This window comes from Lepisosteus platostomus, chromosome 11 (genome assembly GCF_059453375.1).
Source record: "Lepisosteus platostomus isolate fLepPlt1 chromosome 11, fLepPlt1.hap1, whole genome shotgun sequence".
Classification (NCBI taxonomy): Eukaryota; Metazoa; Chordata; class Actinopteri; order Semionotiformes; family Lepisosteidae; genus Lepisosteus; species Lepisosteus platostomus.
Genome location: NC_142621.1, coordinates 46,964,173 through 46,990,301, shown reverse-complemented (window position 1 = coordinate 46,990,301; position 26,129 = coordinate 46,964,173). Strand labels below are relative to the sequence as shown.

Sequence of the window (26,129 nt, the reverse complement as noted above, 5' to 3'; positions counted from 1 at the left end):
CCGTTTTCCCGCTCGCGCCAGCTCATCATCTGTGGCCTGGGCAAGATCGACATCGCCGACTGGAAGTCGAACACGCGGCTGAAGCACTGCACGCCGGACAGCAACGTGGTCAAGTGGTTCTGGAAGGCGGTGGAGAGCTACGACGAGGAGCGGAGGGCGCGGCTGCTGCAGTTCGTCACTGGCTCCTCCAGGGTGCCTCTGCAGGGCTTCAAGGCCCTACAAGGTAGCGGTCCGAGCGCGGGGCCGCTCCTGGCCCCCCGCCGCCGGGGCTGGGCCGAGCGCTGGGGCGGCGGGACAGCGGGAAGCTCCGCCAGGCGGAAGGCGCGGTCCTCTGCCGCAGCCTAGACGTCGCAGGGGGGCAGCGGTTTCTGTGACCCGCTCGGCCCATGAGCCCGGCTACATGAGCGGGGTGGTCTCGCGCCGCTGATGGCTGGTGACCTGTGACCTGGACAGCGTTGAGAGCAGCAGGGGAAAGCATGAGCGCCAGCGTTCCTCGACTGCCTGCGCTTTCCCTGGAGAAACCGCTGGGTTTTAAGTCTGGAGCTAGCGAGAGCAGCGCGCATTCTGTGAACCTGTCTGTGCGTTTGTGGGTCGTATCCAGCTTGACTTCCCGCTGGGTCGCATTGATCCTGTCGTGCTGGCAGTGTGAGGGTGAGGGCCAGCAGCTGGCGACTCCACAGCAGCTCTGTTCAGCACCCTCGCTCTGAAGCTCAGCTGAGCCTGTCTGAGCCGAGCCCCACCTCCCGCTGCAGGTGGTCTTTACCTCTTGCAGGCTGTTCGGGATCACGGTGAAGGCAGAGAGGATGGAAGGCTGGCGGGGATGGTACAGCCGGGCAGCACATGCGTGCAAATCATTTTTCAGAAAACATGGTTTTGTGTCCGAGGTCTGCTACAGAAAAGGAAAATGGCATCTCCTTAAAACGTTAAAACAGCCGTTTTGCTTTGCATTTATTAATGGCACCTACAAAGCCTGCAACCATAGCACAGTTTCAGAAACTAAATCTTCACTCATGAGTAATCGATCAGTAAAGTGATTTATACATTTAAGGAAACTTATTCCTTGGGGGCAGAAGAGGTTTGTTGTTTTAGGTGGATTCTTGATTTACTTTAATTTAATGAAGTTGTTCCAAGTCATTAGAAATTCTGTGGCGCCCGGAGGGTTGCACACCTCGTCAGGACAGGCAGACTGGGCGACGCATGGGCGCGTGCTGAAACCTGCTAGCTTGAGGCTCACGGATGAGTGGTCTCTGTAAGACCCGGTTGGCTGGAGAGCCGGGGGCTCCCCAGGAGGAGGCGGCCTGTTGCGCTGTGAAAGAGAAGCGCCGCGCGGCCCGCGACCGTGATCCCCGCAGCTGCTGCACGCCCCGGACTGCGTCCGAGTGCCGAGGAGACCGACGCTCGTGACGGCGGCCTCCTTGCGGAGCTGTCCGGGGAGCGCGCGGGAGGAAGCGCCCGTCGGCTTCCAGCGGCAGCCGGCGCTGCTCTTCATCCTCTGCAGCCTCCTCCTCCTTCCTCTCCGCGGGGACCCCCGTCTTGTCTCAACCCCCCTCACTTTTATTTCTCCCCCCCCCCCCCCCTCCCCCGTAGGCGCGGCTGGGCCCCGGCTCTTCACCATCCACCAGATCGACGCCAGCACCAACAACCTGCCCAAAGCCCACACCTGGTGAGTCCCGCCGCGGCCCGGCAGGGAGAGGGCGGCCGGAGGCCGGAGCTCATCCGCGATGATCTTAAACCCTGCAAATCTAATTCAAGCTCCCCTTCCACTGAGTGTCCTTTTGTAGGGAAAATTAGTTCATTTACTGATTGAGATATTCAGGTGAATTCGGTCTTCATCCCCTGGAAGGATAGTGAGCAGGTGAAAGGATAGTGAGCAGGTGAAAGGATAGTGAGCAGGTTTTTAATCCTTATTTCAGGTGGGGGGGGCAGGCCGTCTCAACCCAGGCCAGTGGGCTGATTTCAGGCGTTTTGTTCCCCCCTCTCAGCTTCAACCGCATCGACATTCCTCCGTACGAGACCTCGGAGAAGCTTTACGAGAAGCTGCTGACGGCCATCGAGGAGACGTGTGGCTTCGCCGTGGAGTGAGGGGGCCCCCCCGCCCCGGGACGCCGCCTGTGACCCACCCGCCTGCGGCTGGGCGTGCTCAGCCCGCGCCCTCCCTCGTGGGCACCCGAGCCCGGCGCCGCTCGCCCTCTGCACCACCCGGGAGGCACCTTGTGTGGCGGAGGAGTCGCGTGGCCTGGAAACGCCCCTTTCCGCCCAAAAAAAGACGAGAAAAAAAAACACAGTCCCCTGGCCTCGGCCACAGGACGCTCTTTCAGCTGCTAGAACTAAGACGTTAACTATCTGGAGCGTGCAGAATGCTGGCTGTTTTGTTTTTTTTTTTTGTTCGTGACCCTGACAGTTAAGACAGTGTTCTACATAGTATTTCCTCACTTACAGAAACAGACTACTACTGTTTATTTTAGTTAGCCATTTAGTTGTTTTTTTTTTTTGTTCCTCATGTTTTTCCTTCCACACAAACGCAAACACGGCACCAGGTTAAGAGGAGGGATCTGAGGCAGGCAGGGAGCCTCACGGAGCCTCGTCGCCATGGAGATCTCTTCGTGTTCTTTGTCCTGTTGCTTGGAAACCCAGGACTGCATGTACATCGCTGTGCTGCACAGACTCTTGGGCATCTGTGAAGACTGGACCATCGGCCAGCATTCAGTTTCGGGCCCTGCCTGGAGACAGGTCCACACTGAAAGTTAGTGCTTCCGGCTGGAGAAGAGCCCCCTCTTACAGGGTCTCCGGTATCTTTTTCCATCATAAGCCATTCAGGGGCTAACAGGCTTTGCAGATAGACCTGGCTGAAAGCATTGGGTTCTTTTTCAAAGACAGACATCTAAATATGTTTCTCTTGTAAACCAGTGTAAAAAAAAAAAAAAATCTGTCGGCTGCCTCTGTTAAATACGTTGAATCGTGTTATTTTTATATTGAAGGGAAATAAAAAAACTAACAAACTAAACATTATTCCAGGAAGATAAAAGCAAAGCATCCTAGTCATCCTAGAATGTCCTTATTAATTGTTAAAAGTATTGATGTTTAAATTATAGACTGTGTGTGAAACAAACCTAAGCTTGAATGAAGTTCATGGACTTGTGGGGGGAAAAAGGAAGTAGGGAGAGGGTTCCAAGAGGAAATCATGCTTAAAACAATGAAATATTTACCTTGAATAAAGTCCTCGTACATCATTTGAAGTCGTATTTTTAAATTGGTCTATAAATTGAATTGCAATCTTAGGAGCAAATCTGGTGCCACTGGTGTTTTTGAAAATGTGAATGCTCTGCCTAAAGAAACTTGTATTTAAGGTAAAATTATTCCATGTTTTAAATACGAGCTCATCTTTTGAAAAAAAAAAAGCAGGAATCATCCTTGCAACTTTAGAGCACTTTAAGATGTGTGTGTAGGGGGGGTGTGAGGAGATGGTTCTGTCATGGTTTAAAAATGAATACCCTAGTGTACTCCCCTGTATAATTTAAATATATACACTTGCAGAAGGAATTATTGCAATTCTGTATCTGGAACAAATACAGCGTTTGAGTAACTTCTGGTCAACTTCCCTCCTATGTTTATTGAACACTCCTTCATTGTAGCAAGTGCCAATTACAAGATTCTCACGCGTGAACTGCAGGCCAATGTTACAACCTCATGACAGTCACTAGTTTATTCACTGCAGGTCCATGAGCACTTTCTAGGATGAATGACTGTTTATGACACTTCTAAAGCATATAGTGCTGTTTCAGGTGCACAATGAAAATAGTTTGCACTGCAACTGTATAGGAATACACCTGTAACTTAGAGTTGTCTCAATTTATATTTTGTATATGCTGGCTCTTTGTACCCTTTAAAAAAGCTACATGTATCCCAGACCTCAGCTTGCTCTGTGTTTCTCAGGTGATGCCATCTTTAAAAAAAAATGGCAAGCCACTGGGCAAAAAAAAGAAAGAAAAGGTCTCACTCACTGCCACCTTTCTTCCTCACCCTACCTGCTGAGAAACTGCCATTCACAAATCTAGGCTGTTAAACCGTGCCCCCCACCAGACTATCAGTCCTGTCCAAGTGATGGGCTTCCTCTGTTGTCTCCCTGCTGGCTATCCCACATTCCTCACCTTCACCACCAGCTTAATTTCCCCACTTTTGCTAAAACCTTTATAGCTGCCTGTCCATAGCAATCTAATTATGACCATGGACTGTTCTTAACTTGCATACACTCAAATGTATTTTTCACCTTTTTTTTTAAGTAACTGCAAAACAAATTGTTCAGCTGCTGGGTGAAGAACAATATCCCAGGATGGTGCTTTTGTATAGTACAGTTCATATTCAAGGATCACAGAACCTTTAATTTATCCTTAACTTAAAGGACAAACATTTTGCACAGTTGCAGACTTAAGTTGCTTAACTGAATAGGCAACTTTAATCTATTTACCAAATAGTTTATGGACTAATTTGACATCTATTTTTGCCACATGTCCAGTACATGCATACTGTTCCCCTGTTCCTTCCAGAGACTTTTTTTTTATATGTCAGCAAGTTGGTGCAGTCTCAAGGAAATGCGTGTCCATCCACGCGTCCGTTAACTCATCTATCGGAGGAGCCTGTGGGGATACAGCCTATTGCTTTGTTGCAGGCTCTGTTCAACTTGCAAACTCTTCTCCTAACTGACCAGTGCAATGTGTTGTATGTAACAGTTTATCTTTTTTTTGTTTTAATAGAGTATTGTTTTGTGTAATTAGTTTAACTTACCTATTACTTTCCTCTAGCATTTAAGCCACAGTGTTTTTAGTTTTACCATTTCCATTCAGTTTGTATTTATTACAGTGTGTATAGCATTGATGCCTGCTGTACCTTTTCACCCCACCTGTTAACGCTTTAACAATAACACCTGTATGAAAACCAATATTAAAAAAAAAATCTTAACTTTCTTGTATCCATGCAGAAGATGAGCAATAAACTGTATGCTGTTTGCACCCTCACAGCATAATGTTTAATAGAACTGTATACCATGTCTTCTTTGTCACAGAACAATTGTGGAATTTAAAAAAAAAGCATTTTAAAATGGATTGGCCCCAATTGATTTTTGCCCCTTTCACACATGGCACTTAGAAACTTCAGTGGAGCATCCCCCCTAAGAAAAAAACAACTGGACTACAATTGTTTTCCTTAAGAGTACTTCAGTAAAATACTCATGTCTTAAACTTAATTTACTGTCTCAATGCTGGATTCAAATTGCTGTTTTCCAAGATCAGCTTGAGCACTTAAATAAAAGCAATAAACAGTTTCAATACAGACAGATGGCACTTGGCATAGTTCAATATATCAATAGGCTATTGTGGTTTTCCTCTAAAGATTTGTCCAATATCTCCACCTAGTGGCAAACAAAGCTTGCAAAGATACTTCAGCAAAAAAAAACAGATTAAAAGTTTTATAAATAATTTAAACCTGAAATTTAACCTCTGTACAGTAATTTACAATTAAGACATTAGAAAAGGAATAGCCAGCAGGTCATAAAAAAAAAAACAAAGGATTAAGGATTTTATAAAATCTACACCAATCTTGCAAGAGAAGGCCTGTTAGTGTCATCTTGTACCGACTTCACAGTTTCATATTTGTACCTTTACCAGTTAAAAAAAAAAGACTAGTGCACAAAATGTAATAAAAAGTTAACCTTAAATAATTTAGATCGAAAGTGTCCTGTGGGCAGCAGCGAGGAAGAATTAAAACTGTAAAAGCAGTTCATAACAGATGGGACGTGCTGTACTGGAATGAAGCAATCTGTACTCTGCGTCGTAACCTTTCGATTTCCAGGTTGCGGAAGGAATCGTCGTCGTCATTGTGAATGATGAGCTGCTGCAGCTCCCTGATCTCACGCTCCATCTTGGAGCGCAGCTCTTTCTTCATTTTCTGGAGAGCCTGCAGAAGAGATGAGGAGGGGTATATGTGTGAACCGGCTGCTGCAGGAGTTTGCTGCTTAGAGCTGGTCGCACCATCACTGCCTCATAGAGGAGCCTTTCCTTCCCCTCTGTGGCTTGGCTTTAGATTAACCCATCCCGATTCGAAGCATAAAACTTTATTGCCATCGCTTTTCAAAATGAGAATGCAAAACAAAACCATTCCTTAATGTACAGCTCCTTAAAAGGAGCCCCTGAGTTCAGGCATATCTAGAGCTCCTTTGCGCTGATCCTTAAGATGCACAAGGGTGTACGTACCTTCTCCTGTGCTTTCTTCCTCACTTGAATCTCCTGTCTTTCTTGTGCAAGAGTTTCTGCCAACAGCGAAAACTGGGGGGGGAAAAAAAGCATTCTGCATCACTTTCCTTAAAACTGACCCTTTTTCCCTGCACAATCCAGCCTAATGCCGAGTAACAACTCATCACAGGAGCACACAGAGAACTTTGGAGGCTTTTAGAATCTCTGATAAATCTAAAGTATTTCCTCCCTCATTCAAATGCCTTTTGGCCCAGGTGCCGCAGTGGCCTGTCCCATGACGGAGTATCCCAGCATGCCTGCTCTTCTCTTCTCTTGCCGGCTGCTGTAGGTGCTGCTGGGACGAGGTGCAGGAATGCAGGCAGGTGCAGTACCTGGTCCCGGTAGTAATTCTCCATGGAGTCCAGCTCATCCCTGTGCCGCCGCTGGTGCTCCTGGCGCTGGGCCTTGGCGTAGGAGCGCAGCTCCTGCAGTCGCTCCTTCTGGATGCCCAGGCCCTCCTCGAACAGCTGCCTGAACATCTGCAGAGAACAGGGGAGCGCTGTCAGTGCCGCAGGAGGCCGGGCTCAAGGCGCCGAGCCAACGCCAGTGCTGCGTCTCGCAGGTAACCGACCTCTCCCATGACAACGGCACCAAAAGGATGGACGCCGAACTGTTACATTAATCGCGAATACAATTTCAATTTTAAGAAACCATTTTTTTTAATTCAATTTAGAATCGTCTCGGAGGGAACAAACCCAGCCCGCCCTTCTAACAGCGTCACACGGTCTTATCATCTGTTCCACCACCCAGTCATTTAGCTGGAGCATCCACTCACAGCAGCGTTAACACAGTACCCGAGCTTATCCCAACCCTGCACAAAGTCTCCCACACGGTCGCAAATACTCTAACTTTATGCAATAAATGAGAAAACTGCTAAATGAACTGCTGAACCACTGACTAATTCAGAAAGTTACCTGGAGAAAACTTTGGTTTGGTTGGAATCATTATTTTCTACAGAGAGATTACACTCTGCACGTGCCTAAAAACCACAGGAGTCGATCTAATTCCACAGGGCTTCACTGGCTTATCAGAGGTCACTGCACAAGGCCGAGTGCTGCGCTGATGCTAGTCAGTCCTCTGAAAAAATGGTTTTTGGGTGAGGACTGCCCGAGTCTTCCGGACAGAGGATTTTAGCACTGTTAATACCCCGGCTGTTTGGATACACATGGAGAACTCGGGAATTTCATTGAAAACGGCTCTCACTGCACTCATGCGAGGTAGAGGAGAGCAAGAAGAGAGCTGCGAGCAGCAGCAGCCCACCTTCTCCTCGCGGGTCCTGGCCCTCATCATGCGGGCCTTCAGCTGGACGTGGTAGTCATCGTAGTACTTCCTGGCCCGGGCGATCTGCTGCCGCTGTTCCTTCATCCGGTTCTGGGCCGATTTCTGCTGCCGGATCCGGTCTTTAAAATCCCTCTGGTAAACGGAGAGATTGGCACGTTGGAGTTCAGGCCCCCGCGGTCACAGCAGTGTTCTACACTCCCTGCCAGAGCAAGCTGCGCTTTGCATTTTGGGGAAGGACCGAGCGGCAGCGACACCGTTGCGTGCCTCAGGCGTGGGGCCGGAGTCCCGGGGGGGCGGCACGGGACTCACCAGGCGCTGGTTGTGCTCCTGCTCCTTGCGGATGATCTCCACCAAAAGGTCGTGCTTCCTCTGAGCGTCCTCGACCTGCGGCAGGGCAGAGGGACACGGTCAGACAGCGTGCAGAAAGAGAACGGAAGCGAAAAGCAGGGAAAGTGGCAAATGGGTACAGAGTCAAAACCAGAACGAGCAGAGAGGCCAGCTGCTGAGGGCACTGCTATCTGTGCACCAGCAGGGGAAAGGGCATGAGCCGGGAGTGAGGCTCTCAAAACATGCTGAAACAAACCCCCAACACACGAAACAAATCCGATCCAAATCAGATTGTCCAAATAATATTCCAACTTCTAACTTTAAAAAATGCGTCTTCTACAATAACTTTATACGGCGTTCAACCCTCAGGCGTCCTACCTGGCTGGTCAGTTTGGCTCGGCTGCGGTCGCCAGAAGAGGCGCTACCCAGGCGTCCCACCTGCCGGAGCTGCTGGTTCCACATCCTCTTGAGAGTGTGGGGGGACAGCTGCAGGTGGGGGAACTCCTCCAGCAGCAGGGGCAGCAGGTCGTTCTCTTTAACCTTCACTGGGGAAATCAGACACACAGACGGTCAGAGAGATTAAGGGCACACAGGCGAGTGGGAAAAGTGAGCAATGGAATCCACTTCTACAAATTCATGACAGTTTAAACGATAAAGATTTGAATTCTTAAAGATAAATTTTGCGGCTCTAGGAGAATTGTTTCTCTGACATTTTTACATATGAGAACCGCGAAGTGTCAAATCCTTCAGCATACTACTTTTAAGAGGTAGCTTGAAGACATTACATTTTTTTTTTACATTAGAGGGTTATATTATAGTCATATCAAATAACAGATGGTAAATCTAGAGCCAGGTGAAAAGTTTCTTACTGGGTGGGGCTTTTCTGGGAGGGACGCTCCCCCGGGGCGCTGTGGGCTTTGCCGCCCGAGGGGTGGTCCTGGAGGAATAGACACGGGCTGGTTTCGGGGTGCGGGGAGCCTCCTTCTGGAGGATCTGTTCATACTCTCTCAGCTGGCGGACAAACAACAACGTTCAGGAAACCATCTCGGCAGCCAGGCAGGTTCAGCTTGATTAAGAAAGACCTTTTGCGTTACAAAAACGACTTCAGAGAATCCATTCTAGAAAGAGTCTGAAGCCTTCTGCCTCGGATTAACGAAAACATTTAAAAAGGAAATTGTCAATCTCTGCCGCCTGTATTTCAGCAGTCTGTTCCGAACAGCACGCGATTAGAACATCAGAGCTGGCATCAGTACAGCAGACTCCTGCTGTTGCCCTGTCTAATAAAGACACCGTCCTGACACAAGCTTCTCTAGCCAGCTGGAGCTTTTCTGGAAATGTGGAGAACTTGCCATACTTACAGCTTCCTTCGCCTTTCCTCTTTCCTGGGTAATTTGAATCCGCTCCCGCTCCTCGTACCTCCTTAACTCATCCTCATAGGCTTTCCCTACAATCTAGACAAAAACACACGCCCAACGTCAACACCTGCTCTGCAGGTTCACACACAGTTACAGCTCAGGCACACGGCTAAGCTTCAGGTGTGGAGTAACCACATTGTGGGACTTCAGGCCCTCCGAGAACAATGAATGGGGCAGCCAAGTGCGGTCTGTATATCAGTGTCCCAGAACGAGTACTATCTGCAGGTCCAAGGCGAATTCTGAATGTTAATGCATAAAGTTCAATTAACTGAAGGTTCTAGGTTCCTTGAAAAAGAGTCTTGATCAAACAAACGTTATGTTTTTCACAAATCCGCACATCTGACTAAAATACTGATCCGGTATAATGGTTTGAGTGACAGAAAATAATTCACTGCCGGCGTTGCATACGCTGGGCAGGAAGCAGAAGTGATACGGGGCTCCTCTGTGATAAGGAGGAGGTGGGGAGAGACTCTGCAGCTCCTCGCTGGCTGTGCGCTCAGTGTGAGCGGCGCTGGGACTGGCGGCGCTGGAGACAGCGAGACGGCTAGCTTCAGCACTTTCAGCAAAAGTGGTTTGACGATTTTTTTTTTTAAGACTTAAGGGCTTACTAAATAGGAAGTCACTAAATTGCACTAAGTGAAGTGATGGGGACAACTGCATCATCCAATATCCCAGTTTGAGTTAGTGATGACTCATGTTAATAAAACATCCCTATTCTCATTCTCACCCTGACAAGCCCCAAGCCCCCACCCATCCAGATTCCAGCCCTAGCTCTCGTCTTCAGCCTAGTGAGGAGGCATGCGACAGCAGTAGTTCAAGTAAGTAGCTGCGTCAGCATGCGTAGGCTGCAAAGGAACAGGTAAAGGTTTATGCCATGCTGAAAAGAGAAGAAAAACACGTTTCGGTTGTGGAGCCTGAAGATAAGGCTCTTATCTTCTCCTTTCGGCCTGCAATAAGCCTGTACTTGTTCCTTTGCGGTATACGACAGCTCTGGGGAGACCTGATGGACAGAAGTCCAGCAGGGCCAGAGTCGGTGAGGTGTCTCACCAGGCCGCTCTGCCTGTGTGTCTCCAGCTCGGCGTGGGCATGGCGCCGCGCCCTGGCCAGGTGGTGCTGGGCCTCTCTGTGCAGCGCGTCCTCGAACTGTGCCTGCAGGGGGCGCCGCGCCGGAGGGGGCGAGGGGGACAGGGAGCGCGTGCGGGAGGACTTCTTCAGCTGAGGCTCGTCTGCAGACGGACACGGCGTGAACAGAGAAAAGCCACGTCAGAGCCTTGCTATCAACACTAACTTACACTGTTCCATTGTTGAAAAAGCCACAGCACACTGGACCTCATTCATTTCGGTCTAAAATCTCTAAAAGGCAGGGAAGATCAGGTATGATGATCTTAAACCTGTCTGGCAAGTCGACGAATCACGTCTCATCTTACACAAAATGCATTTCCAAAGGTATTAAAAATGGCCAGGAATAGTATATTTCCCAATTTTTTTCAAATTATGAAGAGTTAAAACAAGTGCTTCATAGCAACAGTTGAACTGAAATGAAAACAGACAGGGGGTGTGAAAGAATCAGGATTTTTCTCGCACTCATGCCTACCGGTCTGCTTTTTTGTCCTGCGACACTCCATGACACTGTCGCTGTGATGAGACAGCTTGTCCTCCTCTTTCGTCTCTCCGGCCTCCGTGGTTTCTCCAAGTGCCTGCTTCAGCATCTGCAAAGACCAAATCTCAGGCCGGAGGAAGTACAGGCCTCACGAAGAGGAACTGCACTGTTCCTGGGAGTTGAACGACTCTTTTCAACACTTAATGCCCGTTTCTAACTTTGCAGCGTCCATCTGTTTTCTAACTGTTTCTTCCAATTAGGCTCCAGCTCCCCTGTGACCCTATCAGGGTAAACAACAAGCACAAGGCAGGACACACCCTGGACAGGATGCCAGTCCATCACAGGGCAGATCACACACACTCACCCCAGGGCCAGTTTTTCCAGAAGCCAATTAACCTCCCAGTATGTTTTTTGACTGTGGGAGGAAACTGGAATTGAACCCAGGTTACCAGCACTGCAAGGCTACACTAACCACTGAACCACCATGCAGCCCACATGGGCCCCAGATTTTTAATTAACCAGAATGCTTATGAACCAGAATCAACAAAAACAATATCACTCTTTTAAACAAGAATCTTATGTGAAAACAAGTGACGCATGATCTCGCTCCAATAAAGAACATCACTAAGGATCTCAAAGCAGCTCAAAACAGCTGCGCTTCAGTAAAGGCATCACCTCCAGGGAGGAATGCTGCAGGTGTTCAATTATGTACCGAACACCACAGAGGACCGCTGCTTTTTCCTGGAGATCCCGGCCAAGGTAAAAACACAGATGAGGGCTCACCAGGTCGAGCTCCTCCAGGCGACGGGACAGTTTCTCGGACATCTCCTGCAGCTCCATCTCCGCCTGCCTGTTCTTCCTCCTGCGCCAAGATAGGGGCTCCTCCCCGACACCCCCACTCGGCTCCCCGTCAAGCACAGAACCCTCACTTAGAGCAAACACAAGGCAGCCATCAGACTGCTGATCCACAGGTAAGAAGAGGCATTTGCCTCCGTAATGCTCAGGCTCCTGTTTAGGATGCTTGACGGTTTGGCATCATGCTAATTAACCTCATTAGCATTAATCATTAATGCAGTGATATTGCTTCCCGTTTAAATTGTGCTCTGCTCCAGTGCTGGAGGCAGTGCTTGCCTGTAGTCAGCAAACAGCACAGTACAGCACTCTGTACATTTGGAAAGCCAAGCAGTTTGCAAATTTGCTATCTGCAGACCCCGTGCCGACTCCCGAGAGGAAATGACATGCAAAGTATACATTTAAATATGTCGGACTCGGAGCTCTGATGTGCGCAGCGAGCCGTCACCTGTCTCTCAGCCCTCCGCGGCCCTGCAGCTGGGAGTCCTCCTCGCTCCCCTCCTCCTCTTCCTCACCCCAGCGCTGGGTCTCCCCCAGGCTGCTCTGCAGGGTCAGCAGCCGGATGTCAGGCTGCGTGTGGAAGGCCACCTTCTTGGGACCAACAGCAAGGACCTGGAAAGAGCAGCAAGATAATCAAGATTTGAGTTTTCAAGGTATAAACAGTACACGAAGTAAACAAAATGGTGAGAACTGGGGGTTCTAAAATTAGGGTATCTCAGGAAAAGAACTGATCTCGCCCATTTACAGCCCCTTCATGCAGTAAAGGGGTCACAATGTTATACCTGTTAGGAGGCAGTTGCCAGCCTGTCTCGGGCAGGGAGATGTCATGACAGATAAGGCCATAGAAAAGCTCAAATCTATTTCTGGTTTGCTGTGAATAATACAGAGTTTTCGTTTTATTGAGATACTACATAGAAGATATGCCAGTACAACACAGCACAAAAGTTTACATGGAATAATGAAATACGGATACTAATATATCGATAGATTCATTAATATATAAAAATGGCTTTAAAAAAAGAACACTATTGGTATACTTCGTATATACTTGAAACGGGGGTAAGTTATATTATGCACAGTACAATGGACATAGACTGTAGTATATAAACAATAGCAATTGACTTATAAGGTTTACAGGTTTTAAGGTCACAGGTACAGGTACAGTCCAGGCTCTGGGGTACAAGAAAGCACGAGTGCACAGAAGGTACAGCTTATACCTCATGTACACCAGGAGCAGCTGCGACAGTGAAAGCAGTTTCCAGAGTGTTCATTTAAACCACTGCCTTGTGCTCCATCACTGCTGTGCAAAGCTTTGACTGACCAAACACGCTGGGAACCTGAATTCTTGTCTAAGTTTAAAAGGTGCTACAGTGATGTGCAGGGAGGACACAGCTGAGCTCTTTCTGGTCTCTAGGAATCAGAATTTATAGATGAAAAAGAAATCGTCCTGATGCGCTTAATAGCGCTTTACAGGTACTGGGGATTCCACTCCACCACCACTGTGTAGCCCCCACCTGGATGAAGTGTTATAAAACCGAGGTGTTGCCCTCCGTTTATGATAACTCAAGACTATTCTTACCCTTCCACCAAAAAGCACCCCAGGACCCCAATCCTACCTCTGTCTGGTCTCTCTCCACTGCCAGGCTTGCTTTCTTCTGACTGGCACACCTAGAGCCACTGGATACAGATCTCTCACTGTCACCTGAAGACCCCCACACAGTCACAGACAGACACACAGAAACAAAGGGGTAAACTGGAAACGCACAGCCACTAAAGGGTTAAACCCCAGACTTCTGGCTCAAAACCAGAACTCCTCATTGTACGAAACCCAGCCAGATCACAGGGCTTGCAAATTAGGGAAGCAGACTGTGAGAGTTTTAAACTCACCCCCAAGCGAAAATGAAAGGGAATGCTACTCATGCACTGTGTGAACAAAAAAAATCTGAAGTAACAAGGCCTGTCTGGTCCAAATTATAGATTCATTAGTACTGTTCATCACCACAGAAATTTCAATGCTCCCATCAAAAAAATGATAATTTCAAAACATATGCAAAAATAGCTTTACCCATCATAAGAAACTTGCCAAGTGCAACAAAATATACATGCAATTAAAAGCACAATTAAAAAAGCACCTGAATTTATCACATGACTTTACATTTGTGAACCGCAAAATACACCCAGTATACATCAGCTTCTTGCTTTTCTTGCGTGCAGGACTGCACAACAGTATGACGCATCACAATACAGATCCTACTGTATTACTGCTGTCCTTCTGTAACACCCTGTACAACACTCTCACCTGGAGATGGCTGAGAGAAATGATGGCCATTAGCTGCCAAGGTGTCAGAGAGTGGCCTGGAGCTGTCACTGATCTGTGGGCGAGAGGAAGATTGTGATGTTGAAACCAGAATGTGATCTCCTGCCTGAGGAACACTGAGTACCAGGCAGATTGTTATTGCTTTCACAGGTCGCGAGACTTAAGCTCGTTGCATTTGAATTTGTTAAGAGGAGCCCAGCAGTCAGGGAGTCAAAGAGGAGGCTATTGTTATACAGCAGGGCCTCCAGGGGGGCTTCTCTGGAGTCAGACTCATTCACTGTGAAAAACCAGCCACCATCAGCACAGACCTCGTCACCTCATCCTTCCCTCTCAAACTCTGTGTGCTCAGGCAGCTCAGTAAATTGACATGAAGCACATCCGAATTGGAATGAACTGAACTGTCCAGCAGGTCAGATCCCAGGACAGCTGGGGAAACCGGTGGCTTTCTAAAAACTCCCAGCGCAATGTAGGAAAAGGGAACTTGCAGAATGAAATGCCATCATGTTCCAGCTCAATGAAATGTTTATGGAGATGAACTCCTCCCTTACAGCTCACTTCCCTGTTGTTGTGAATGAGCTACAGTGCTCTGGAGGCACACCCTGAAACTACTTCTCAGTGAAAAACACATCAGCCTCTAAAATCGGCTTGAGGGCGTTTCCTTTCAGACAGATGCGTGCCAACTACAGCACAGCGTGCCACAGTGCTGGCAAAGTTACAGATTACACGTCTCTAAAGCATTTATTTTCCGCCGAGCAGGATCCCTTTGTTCAGAATTACTCAGATACCACAGATGACTATCGTATTTGGCACTGGGACTCCGCTTACATCCAACACATGAGGCTGTGGAAGTGATCTTCCAACAAAACCTTAATGTTAAAATATAGAGACAGATCAGAGGCATATTATTTTAAAAAGAAAATTCCCCATTTAAAATGCTGTACAGGACAGGGGGCTGGTGTTGAGTTTTATGTGGAAGATATTCAGTGAGAAACAGCCTAGTAAGTGACAATGGCCAAGGTAAGAGTTTGCCAAGTGTTAAAACATCAGCATGTTCTAAGGTGACCGAGTCTCCACCACTGAAGTGTCAGTTAACAGAAATGACATCATACAGGAAAGAGGAATTCAACACGCCCTTTTTTTGCTCTGTGCTGATTGGCTGCTGAAGCCCTTGTGTTATTCCTACACAACCTATATACTGTACTGTATGAACAGCATGAGAATGGGTTTTCTGTCCTGCGGAAGAATTTGGATCTTTGAAAACCCAGTTATCATCTTTTCTTCAGAAATCACAGCCGCAGAGTCACATGAGAGGTTGTAAACATAATAAACAACATAACAATATCTCACATTGAATGCAGCATAAAATTGCTGTACTCTTAATAATAATATCCAGATGTCAATTTAACTTTACCCTCCCCTCTCCACGCAACAGTTTTGGGCAAACAGAAGTTAAAAAATGTAATCCCACTCCAGTGTCTAAGAAGGGTTAGTCATGCAGATGAGCAGGGTTGTTCCAATTTGAAATAACCTGTGAATTATTTACCTGACCCACAGTTGAACCCCAAAGCAAGTTTAAAGGGGACCTGCAGTCCCAACTTCTCAGACACGATATTCAATCTTGGTAACAAAATAAATTCGTTGACACTACAGAAAAATGTTACGATTTCTCTGTGAAAGTACCGTACGGTCGCCATTGTTGTCACAAACCCCTGGTCTACCCACACGTGAGAGCTCCCCCGAATTGCGACGTGAAGCGGCCCTTCCTGCTCACTAGTCACTGTGATGTACTGTGATGTACGAGCGGATAAGTAGATAAGTACAGGTTGTGCAGCAGACATTTCGCCACAGAGATGTTCCAAAGTGATCTGCATGCACAGTGAACAAGTAGTATTTTTCTGCAAAATCGTCTCAAAACCAAGAGCGATATTTCTACTGGATTACAAGAGAGGTATACACAAGCCTGCTTGTTTACAACGTATTAGGGCCCCTTCACCTCCCCGGATGTTTGGTTGCCTTGTTCGGAATTGCCGACAATAGACAATAATGGTGATATGGCCCCCCGCCTCCTATTCTGCGAGGCAAGTCGGAGGTTTTACAAGTTACTGTGAACGTTTTACTTTCATCGCGGTTTGAAACGCACTCATCGGTGCCGACCCTTCCTGACCCCGAAATATAAAAATAGTGCTGCAGCCCCCCTTGAGAGGCGCTCATGTAAATAACAGGAACGGCTGGTTATCCAGCCCCAGTGTCCATGCAACACTAATGCCACCAGCTCCCGCATAGGTCAGATCTTCCCAGGGGTGGCTTCTGGGATTCCACAGCGCTCCCGTATCTCTATCGTAACGTGTCCTGCGCCGGCCCTGCTCCCGGACCGCTCGGCGTGGCTCCTTACGCTTGGCATGGCCACAGCCTCCTCCCCCTCCTGTAGCCGAGCTGGTGCACCTGCAGGCGCCTGGCCACCGCCGCCACCGCAGGGGGGCCGCCCGTCCGCCGGCGCGTCAGTGTGAGCGGGCTGGCAGGGGGGCCGCAGAGGAACGGCGGCTCGGATGGGCTCTCGCAGCTGAGTGCCGCTGCCGTTCCACAGGCCCGAGGACACGGGACGCACCGGCAGGGCTGTGGTGTCCACCGCAACGTCTGTGGAACAAATAAACCTACAGTGGCAATAATGCAGACCAAAAATCCAGACTTCTCGACTCAGGACTGCCCTTAGTTTTCCAGATCTGTTTTACAGAAACATCTTTTTATAACATTACATAGCGCTGCATCTTCGGCATGCAAGTGGGCTTTATCTGTGTCCAGTTTTACCAGCTGCAAATTCCCTTAAAATCAGCAGACACACTTGCTAAAGATGATGATTAATTCTGTATGAACATAGCCCAGGAAACCGAACCGCATTTCAATTTTTTGCCGCTTCGCGCTTTGCCTTTGCCGCCCGTCATGTCCAGGACAGGACGCTGCTGTTTGAAGGGCAGCTGCTCACCAGGCTCTCCGCTGCTCGGTGCCAGGGCTGCAGGCTTGGCGCCGGAAGACCCCGCCACACGGATCTCACCAGCCAGTTCTGGACCAGCCGTCCTGTCTGACTGGCGGCCGCCACTCCTCCCAGCTGAAGAGCGAGAGCACATGGACCCTTTGTTAAGCATGTGTCCCGGAGAAGAGCTCAGTTTTTCAGGCCTATTCTAACCCAGCGGAAAAGGGCACAAAGCAAGGAAGGAGGTTAAGCAGAGGTTGACAGAATTCGGGGAATACCAGTGGAGAAATCCTAACTGAACGCCGTGCCGTCTTGTCTGCAATAACGCAGACGAACAACATCACGGCATTCAGCCAGCGGCACGCAGTACAGAGACAAACCAATAGTCTGTGCGATAACTCAACCCTGAGCAAACAACGTTTTTCTTATTCTCGGAGGATGCGTTGGCTCAACAAACAAAAAACAGGGCTAGACAGGAGCCGAGGCCTTGCACATTTTAATCTCTGTCAAATTCCTGGAGAGAGGAGATGAAGTACAAACACAGACAAAGCTAAATAACTGGAGGCTAAGAGGACAGAGAATGTGACTGAGAAGGCACAATTATCTAAAGACTTCTTATTAAAACAGCAGCTTTAAAAGAAAACAAGTCACAATCAAAGCAGGAAATTATTTTAAGTAAAGCATGAAATAGATTAACTGAAACGTCCCCAACCAGGCAGAAATCACATGACTTGGACATGTTCTATAGCTCCTGGTTTAGCACCATTAGGATTAATTATGCTGTGTGTTCTGTGGACTTTTTACACAGCAGCCAATTAAAGGGTGTTCTGCCTAATGTGCAATCCCGCCTTATATCCTATTCTTCCAGATAGGCTGCTTCTCTGGCCAAGGACAGATGGAATGGTTCATTGACATTTAGAAAATGCCTTCATCCATCTCACCCTCGTTTTTGGCAGCGAAGGTACGGGCTGAGTCCCCAAGACGGATCAGCTCTGCTGTGGATTCAGAGCCTTCTGCGTCCCAGGATGCAGCTGAATATGGAGAAGACCGGACCGTAGATCTGCTGACAAAAGTTACTATCAAAACCAAAGCAAACAAGACAGACGATTATAGACCTTAGGCCACCGCCCAGATTTTCAAAGCAGTAAAACCCATTAAGCACATGAATTTCATGAGCTTCCAAACACTGGCATATCCAGATACGAAGAGTTAAATTTTCATTTAATTCCTCCTTGTGCAATTCATTTTTTAAAGAATCGTATTGAGAAAGGGAATTGTGATGTGGTCTCAGTAGTAAAAAGAAGATGGAGTCCAATGCGATCGCTAGAAGTTATTACAGAAATGTCATGTGTAATCTCTGAGGAATCAGGAATTATAGCAACAGAAGAACAGGTCGTGCAGAAATTAGACACCACCTGTGTTCATCAAAAAAAATGCAGTACAACCACCTTGTACTGCTGATTAATTCCGCGTCTTTCGTCATCACTGCCCGTAAGAACATGTTTACTTTCCATGAAAGAGAACAAATGCAGTGACGCCCATCGGCGTGTTTGGAAGGAGGAGTGGGATAAATTAAAAGGGCCTTTTCCGGCCTGCCAAAAAAAAAAAAAAATCATATTCCAACGCACAAGCAAACTGGAATCTGACCGCGGCTTGCAGCCAGCCTCGCTGTTGCTCTGCCTACACTTGACTTCTACACCTGCTGCCACTGTTAGGGCACCACGGCGCGCACCCAGCCCCCCAGCTCATTAGCAAGAGCCGTTAGCAGTCATTACGCAGCGTATCAGATGTCAAAAGGAGGGGGAGAAAGGACGTGCTCCCACGGCAATTACAGGATGTCATTAACAAAAAACAACACACTGAGCCACAGTTACCAGCCAGCTGTGTGCAGTCTGATTGGCTGTGGAGTCAGGGCAGGGGGGGTTCTGGGAGTTGTCTTCCTTGGGGACTTTGTTCCCGGTACAGCCAGTTCAAGCCACTGGACTACTGAGTAATGGAGCCAAATGGGAATGACGAGCCCAATGGGCAGCTTCTCCAGGGTTCCCTGTGGGACAGCGGGACTGTACGGGGGAAGGGAGGCACTGCGTCCTCACCCTCTGGAAGACAGGGATCTGTCCTCTGCCAGGGTCCCCTCGTCCCTGACGCCCGTCTGCTCCCGCGCAGCCCCCTCAGGGGGACGGGGGGCTTCGCCGGACATGTGGCCTGGCCATTCTGTTCCAGGAGAGAGAGAAAGGAGAGGAGAGTGTTAAAGGGGACCTGCAGTCCCAATTGCTCAGACCGGTTATTAGGTTATTGGGTAAGAGAATAAATTTGTTGACGGTATAGAAAATTTTTACATATTTCAAATTAAGCACAAAATCGTGAACTCTGACACATCACTGACACATACTACGTGTTGTTGCGAACTTGCATTTGAGCTCCCACGAACTGCAACGTGAAGCGACCCTTCCTGCTCACTAGTCACCGTAATGAGATCTGCGAGCAAATGAGTAGTGCACTTGTGCAGCAGGCAAATGTTCACCACACAAGTGCTCCAACATGATCCGCATGCAGAGTTAACAAGTAAGTTCAATTTTTCTACAAACCATCTCAAAGTCGAGAGCAATATTTTTATTGGATTTAAAGAGATGTATTCACAAGCCTGCTTCTGTACAATGTAATAGGACTGCTTGACCTCACCGGATGTCTTGATGCCTTGTTCTGCGTCGCAGAACACAGTGCTGCGCACACATGGAAATTTAGTCTATTTTGTGATGTAAACATTTTACGGTTATTACACTCATCAATGCTGATTCTTTCCCACCGTGAAATGTAAAAATAGCGCTGCAGTTCTGCTTTAATCCATCTATACGAGGCCCTCCCCCACCTTGGTCCCTGTGACTCCATGGGTTTCTGCGTTTCGTACTTAGTTGCACTTTCGCATGTGTTGTGTAAACATGCAACATTTAAATTTCCTAAATGGATTTTCAGCTCCTTAAACATTGTACACGGAGTTGATTGGAATTGTCTGAAGACTTGTAATCTCCAAGCATTTCAGAAGTGAAAATGATTTAATTGTTCTTAATGTTCAGTAACATGTAAGGCAGACAGTTACGTGGAATCACAAGGTCTAAAGCAGATGTCACCGAGTCATAGAGAGAGCCTATTTCAGAATGTGCAATACTACAATGTCGAGCATGTAAATTAGGAAGTTACAAAATACATCATTAGCAACAAAGAGTGAAAGTCTCAAAGCACACGGTGTCTTAAGTTAAGCATGAAATGTATCTATTGCACTTTTCAAGAAAAATAAAACTGTAATAATCAATAAAATGAGTTACACATCTGTTCTTTTACTACGAGAAACTAAAAGCAAAAGCGTTCGATCACATGGGTTTCAAAGTCTAATTGCACTTGGTAATGAAAGTATATAGCTGTAGTCTGCCACACAGAGCAAGACTGGAGCACAGTCAAGTGCCGCCTTGTTCTGCATATCGGTTTCACAACACGGACAATCCCAGCTTTTACAGAGTCGGCTTTTTACGGCGTCGCAGTTCACTTCTCGTAAAGATCCCACGGCTCAGACAAACTGCACCACGCAGGTATGGTTGATACTTCACACCTCACACTGACACATCAGACTGGAAATGAGAATGCATTCTTATTCATATTGAATAAGACACTTAATAAGCACACCCACCAGATAATTTATAACAGGAAACGGTGGTGGAAGAACTAAACAACTGCCTTAGACAGACAGACAGACAGGACAACACCACAGGCTGAGGGCTGGTGATGTTTTGCTCAGTAAACCTCTAACACTTTACTGTTAATCCCAGGAACAGCACGCTGAAGCCCATTACATCCAGCTCATGTGTGCTGATGAGCTAATGCAAACAGGGTCCTGCGCTCTTTCACAGAGCGAGCGAGCCTGGGAGATGAGCACACATGACAGCTCAGCAGTCCTGCCAGGCGGCAGAGCGCACAGCTGCCCTTCCACTCGGACAGGGCCTGCTGCCTCTGGCCCTGGAGACAAGGGCAATATTCTGCGTAGAGAGAGAAAAAGAGAGAAAAAAAAGAGAGAGAAAAAAACTCACCACCATTCTGGGACTCGTCATCGCTGATTTGTTCTGTGAGATACTCAAGTAGCCCATCAAAAATTTCCAGCAGGTTCCTGATAGATTCCTTGTCTCCTCTGACAATATTTTCTCCTACAAACAAAAGGAGAACCAGACGTCTTCAGACTAACAGTGGAACGGTGAGGTGAGAGGCAGTGTGCATTCTCTCATTAAATATCAGACAAGCCTTTCCTGCTGCATCAGATAAACAGGCCTTTCCCCAAAATATTTCTCATAGAAAAACGATAGAGACCTTAAACCATCTGAAAAATCGCACAGCAGGATGCTTTCCTGTTGACAGATAAACTGTCACTTGAAAGAAAAAAAACATCCATCTACATCTGCTAATTCCCAGGAAGCATTTACTTCTGCAGCTGATCTGCTACGCATCCTTAAAGACCGAGATCTGGGATTAGGTTGTGGTCAGAACAGGCCCCTGGGGCACTCTCTCTCACCTGTGATGTGTGAAAGGCTAATCTGCAGATAATCCAGTGCCAGGGAGTCTATCACCGACTGCACATTGTGTATGTCATCTTCTTGACTTGAGGGAACAGCAATGTAGTCTGCGGGCAAAGATTTCAAAACATAATCAGCTGCACTTTGCCCATTCCTTAACAGTAATGGGAGTAAATTACTTGGCAAAACACACTGGAAACAGTGAACGGCCATGCTTTAATAATAGGGAGGATCACAGCCATTTTCTTTCATTTTACAGCTTGTTGAAATTCCTATAATTCCTTTCTTCGAGACAGACCAACCTGTTGTGTCATGTCTTCCTTTTTGTTTTGCATCTAAACGCACCAGGGTTCCTTACCTTACAGCACCTTATATTACCTTACATTCCTCTATACCCCTGCACAGCACAGTGATAGGGAAGAATGGCTTTGCTGGGGCAGGAGTAAATGCATGGCCCTGGTTTAGGACGTCAAAGCACAAAGCCTGTTTCTGTTCAGCTCCCCTCTACGCATCATACACCATTCTGGAAAATGAGGCATGGCTAATTCGGCCATTGCTGAAAGCAATTTGTTTTTCAGCAATGGAAGCTAATTAGTTAATTGGATTGGCTTAGGATTCCATTGGTTTGGGAGGATTTGGAAACAAGTGGATACAGAATTGTACAAATATCCTGGCAAGCAATGGGTGGAAGGCAGGATACACCCTGGATGGGACGTCCATCACAGGACAGACACTCACACCAGGGTCAAATTTACCAGAAGCCAATTAACCTGCCAGTATGTCTGGACTGGGTGAGAAAACCCAAATGAAGATGAGGAGAACATACAAACAGATAGCACCCCAGTCCCTGGTCAGCATGTTAAGAAAAAAAATGTTGAACAGTTACAGATGAAGAAGAATCCAAGAAAATGGTCAGTGTCTCAGAGGGGGCTGAGAGAAAGATTACTTCCCACAGAACACAAACTCACCTGAATTACCTTATTTTATGAATTTTCTAAGGTTTCAATATTTAGAAATACTGCACATCACAATCAATGTACAGTGGGAAATTGAGCTCATCACCACCATCGGACACCGACAGATTTCAACTTTAAGCGTTGCCTTGAGAAAACAAATACGATTCTGTCACCTACCTTACTGGGAGCTTAAAAGAAAACAAGCCTCAGATCCTACTCTCATTAACCAGTCAAACATTGTCTGCCCAGTATCAACACCAGCAAAACAAATAGCCCACTTTTTGTTACCAAGTTCTTCGTCGGGAGTCGGTTCTAAATTTATCTTTCACTGACACAGAAGCATGTGATGCTGTCGATTGTCCTGAGGGCAAGACTCTCTGTTATTTGTATAAATGGATAGCCTGACAATAATAAGAGCTTTTCATGTAAAAAAAAGCATGTTTAGCAAGCAGTAGGTTTATTTTTAGAAGTGTCCAGTTTAACTTTCTCTTCGTTATCTACCATCCTGCATGACTCATTCACAGGCCAGCACACCTAGGGGGGTGGATCTTTATTTAAACCGACCTTCTGGGTAGAGGGGTGCCTTGTGATTTTTGCCACATTCGCTGTGTTCCATTTACAACAACCAAAAATACGAATAAGTTTTATTCTTACCTGGGACCTTTTCTCCCAGAATAGCTTCATAAAGCGAGACAAAGACACTGGCGTCGCATCCTATCAGCTTCTTCAGTCTCAGGTTAATATGACACTTGCTGAGGAGATCATTTGCTACTTCCACCCAATCTGTAAGAGATTTTGCGCACAGTAAGTTATCGGTGCATGTGTCCGGCGCACAGAATTGTGCCAAGTGTTGCGTTTTCACCGATCCCGACCGCGGGGGCTCGCTCATCTCTACACCCGGTCCGGGTGCGACAAGGTCAGACCCTGCTGGAAACACCAGATTACAATCAATGCCCGTTCTCCAGTTCCAGCTCGACGGCTGTGCTTCAAGGCGAGCAGGGTTCCCAGTGCCGAGCCGCTGCACCGCGAGTAATGAGATCAAAACTGCGCTGTGCAGCAGCTGCTGACCAGAAGGAGGGTGGGACTCCACTGTAAAGGGATTTCCATCTTTCTTTTGAAGGCAAGAAGAATCGTAACACTTCAGAGTTATAAAAAAAAACATGTTTAGATCCCTCAAGGTGTCCTTTGGAGGGGTTGGCGTGATAAATATATGACGCAATATTATTGTTTTCATTTAAGGCAACCGGTAAAAGTAGTTCAGTTCAGTTTATTGCCATATGCACAAGGGAATGCTTATTTGCGTGTATGCTCCAATACAAGGACATTAAGGAAACAAAAAAAAACCATAAACACAGAACAGCAGCAGCAGCAACAAGTTAAACATACAATTAAAAAAAAAACATCTGTGTGAGCCAGTGGTAGGGGTAGAGTTCAGTGATCAGACAGCTTGTGGGAAGAAACAAGCTGCCGGGTTACTAGTACTAGTAATACTAGTACTAGTAGTAGTACTAGTAGATGGCAAACAGCGCGGCACCAAAACCATCTCGACTGGCGGATTGATTAATGGTCAAGAAAACTGACAGTGGCGTCCTAGCTACTGGTAGCTCGGTTTGCCATCGCTACAGACACACAAGCTGCGCTCCAGGGTCTGGAAAAATAAATTTACCATCCCAAACAAAACTGTGCAGGACCCCGGAAAAGGGACTGTGGCACAAATCAAATGTAGAAAAAGCGTTTTGGCGAGAAAGGGGTGAAAACAAGTCGGTCTATAAGCGTCACTAAATCTTTGTTGCTCATCGGCCAAGTTAGTAACTGTTGCCGCTGCAACAGCAGGGACCGGCGCCAACAGTAAAAACCGTCGCTATTATCCCGCAGTTAAAACACGATTCCCACTTCAAAAACTCCTTATACGTGCCGAAGGGTCAACGCTTTGTGTACAGGGACTCTTACTGTTGTACAGCCCCGAGTGCTGTCAGCTACTGACCGTTAATTAATTTACAGCACTGTACTCTTCTCCCGAAGCGAAACAGTGCAACTGGCAGCCGACGATACAGTACGCCTGCACTATGAAGAGCAAACATCTATAAAAGAAAGGGAACGGCTTCTAGCAGCGAAGTGATTAAAAAATAAATAAAATCAATAAAACTACACAGCAAAAACAGAACCACAACCACAACATACCCCCTGTTCTGTTGGGCTTCTTGTTTTTGCGATCTACCTGATCTATCAAAACACTCCGTGCTGATTTGTAATTTCATTCAACCCAAAGCGGGCACCCAGAAAAGTAGCCGAACAAAAGGTGACATTTTCTCAAAAGGCCCTTGTCCCATTCAACCCTGGGTATAGAGGGATATTTATCTTATCCAAACGGCGCTTTAAATTATTAAGCAGATGCAGCAGCTGTATTGAATACAGCCCCATCAGCAGCAGAAGCAGCAGCCCAGGACAGAAGACAGATAAAAATATTTGCGCTAGCCCGTCCCTCGTCGTGATATAACCTGTCCGCGATCTGACAGCCTTTACAACCACATCTTTGAAGCACAGACGGAACACGGAACAGCTGGGCAAGACCGGTGAAGATAAACGATTTCGTCTGGGGTTTTATTTAAAAAGAAACGCAGGACAGGGTCTCAAGAGCGCCCTGTGGGTTAATCTGACAGAGGAGGGGTTCCTTTCCACTGACCTTTTTCCTCTTGCGTTCCCATGAATGGTATGTTCCCAAGGCAAATCGTTATGTGTCCAAAACCAACAAAAACGAGAAGTGCAGACGAGGTGGTGGATCTGAAGATAACGCACAGCTCTATAGCTCAGCTTCACGGTCTGAACCAGCCTCGGACATTTAAAACACGGGAGTCTTCCCATTGGCTGCCGAGAACAGCGCCCCGATCCCGGATATGACGTAAAGCCAACGGAAAACCAAGAAGGCGTCAAGAGCATTTTTTCTTTTTTTTTTTCATTTAAGTGTCCTCTTCTCGCGATCTTGTTTGTAAAAATGCCGATTTTTTTTCAGTTTATTTCACACTGCGCATTTCTTGTTTTCGCCCGTTAAAGGTGACGCCCCCATGACGTTTGGGTTGACGTCATTTCCCGGCAAAGGAAGGCACAGCCGGTTGCTGTGCTGTGCTGTGCTGTCCTGCTGGCGATGCCTCCGAGCTTAGAAATAGACCCTTTCACTAAAACAAACTGTTTTTTTTTTATATAGGTGCGGTTACAGATTCCGTCCCGTTGGTGTACTTTTTGTAAAAACGGGATGGTTGATTCCAAGTGCTGCTACCAAAATGAATTTTACGTGGCAAAACACGTAAAATAAAAAATCCAGGAAATGACCCAACTGCACACTTCCTTGGAGACGGATTAGACAGGGCTGTTATTTACAGAGACTCACTGGACACGCTAGTGACGGAGGCTGGGTCTTACCCTGTAAATACATCGCGCAAATTGCGATTCAGACTCTCGGTGGGGTCGTGTACTTGAACTAGGCGATAGACTATTGAGAACCGGAGACTGTTTTTGTATTTCAATAAAGGAAACGGTGGTGGATTGTATTGCCCGTGCCCGGGACAGGTGCTGTTTAAC

The 26,129-nt window shown here is 47.2% G+C and overlaps 2 protein-coding genes across 3 annotated transcripts in view; one reads left to right on the top strand and one right to left on the bottom strand.

The window, feature by feature from the left end:
• The window catches only part of smurf2 (SMAD specific E3 ubiquitin protein ligase 2), a 63,652-nt gene extending 58,620 nt beyond the window's left edge, over positions 1-5,032 (top strand). Inside the window, exons 18-20 of the mRNA XM_088600106.1 lie at positions 22-223; positions 1,588-1,663; positions 1,983-5,032. Coding sequence (XP_088456232.1) covers positions 22-223; positions 1,588-1,663; positions 1,983-2,082 — 378 coding nt within the window. The 3' untranslated portion in view covers positions 2,083-5,032. The remainder of the gene's footprint in view (positions 1-21; positions 224-1,587; positions 1,664-1,982) is intronic.
• Positions 5,033-5,689: 657 nt separating this feature from the next.
• LOC148652871 (centrosomal protein of 95 kDa-like) lies at positions 5,690-25,586 on the bottom strand. Of its 2 annotated transcripts, XM_088600104.1 has the most exons (22): positions 25,237-25,586; positions 23,208-23,336; positions 21,597-21,704; positions 21,121-21,234; positions 19,138-19,255; positions 17,986-18,104; positions 17,057-17,179; positions 16,469-16,710; positions 14,059-14,131; positions 13,376-13,461; positions 12,208-12,371; positions 11,691-11,835; positions 10,902-11,016; positions 10,355-10,533; positions 9,251-9,343; positions 8,762-8,903; positions 8,271-8,437; positions 7,875-7,949; positions 7,545-7,697; positions 6,617-6,763; positions 6,246-6,317; positions 5,690-5,949 (listed from the first exon to the last, which is right to left on the bottom strand). In XM_088600104.1, the coding sequence occupies exons 1-22, from the start codon at positions 25,256-25,258 to the stop codon at positions 5,773-5,775; spliced, it is 2,763 nt and encodes a 920-aa protein (XP_088456230.1). In that variant the 5' UTR covers positions 25,259-25,586; the 3' UTR covers positions 5,690-5,772. The 2 variants fall into 2 exon arrangements, with proteins under 2 accessions (XP_088456230.1, XP_088456231.1); XM_088600105.1 differs by lacking the exons at positions 21,597-21,704; positions 23,208-23,336; positions 25,237-25,586 and having other exon boundaries at positions 17,986-18,120; positions 21,121-21,133.
• Between the last annotated feature and the right edge of the window lie 543 nt (positions 25,587-26,129).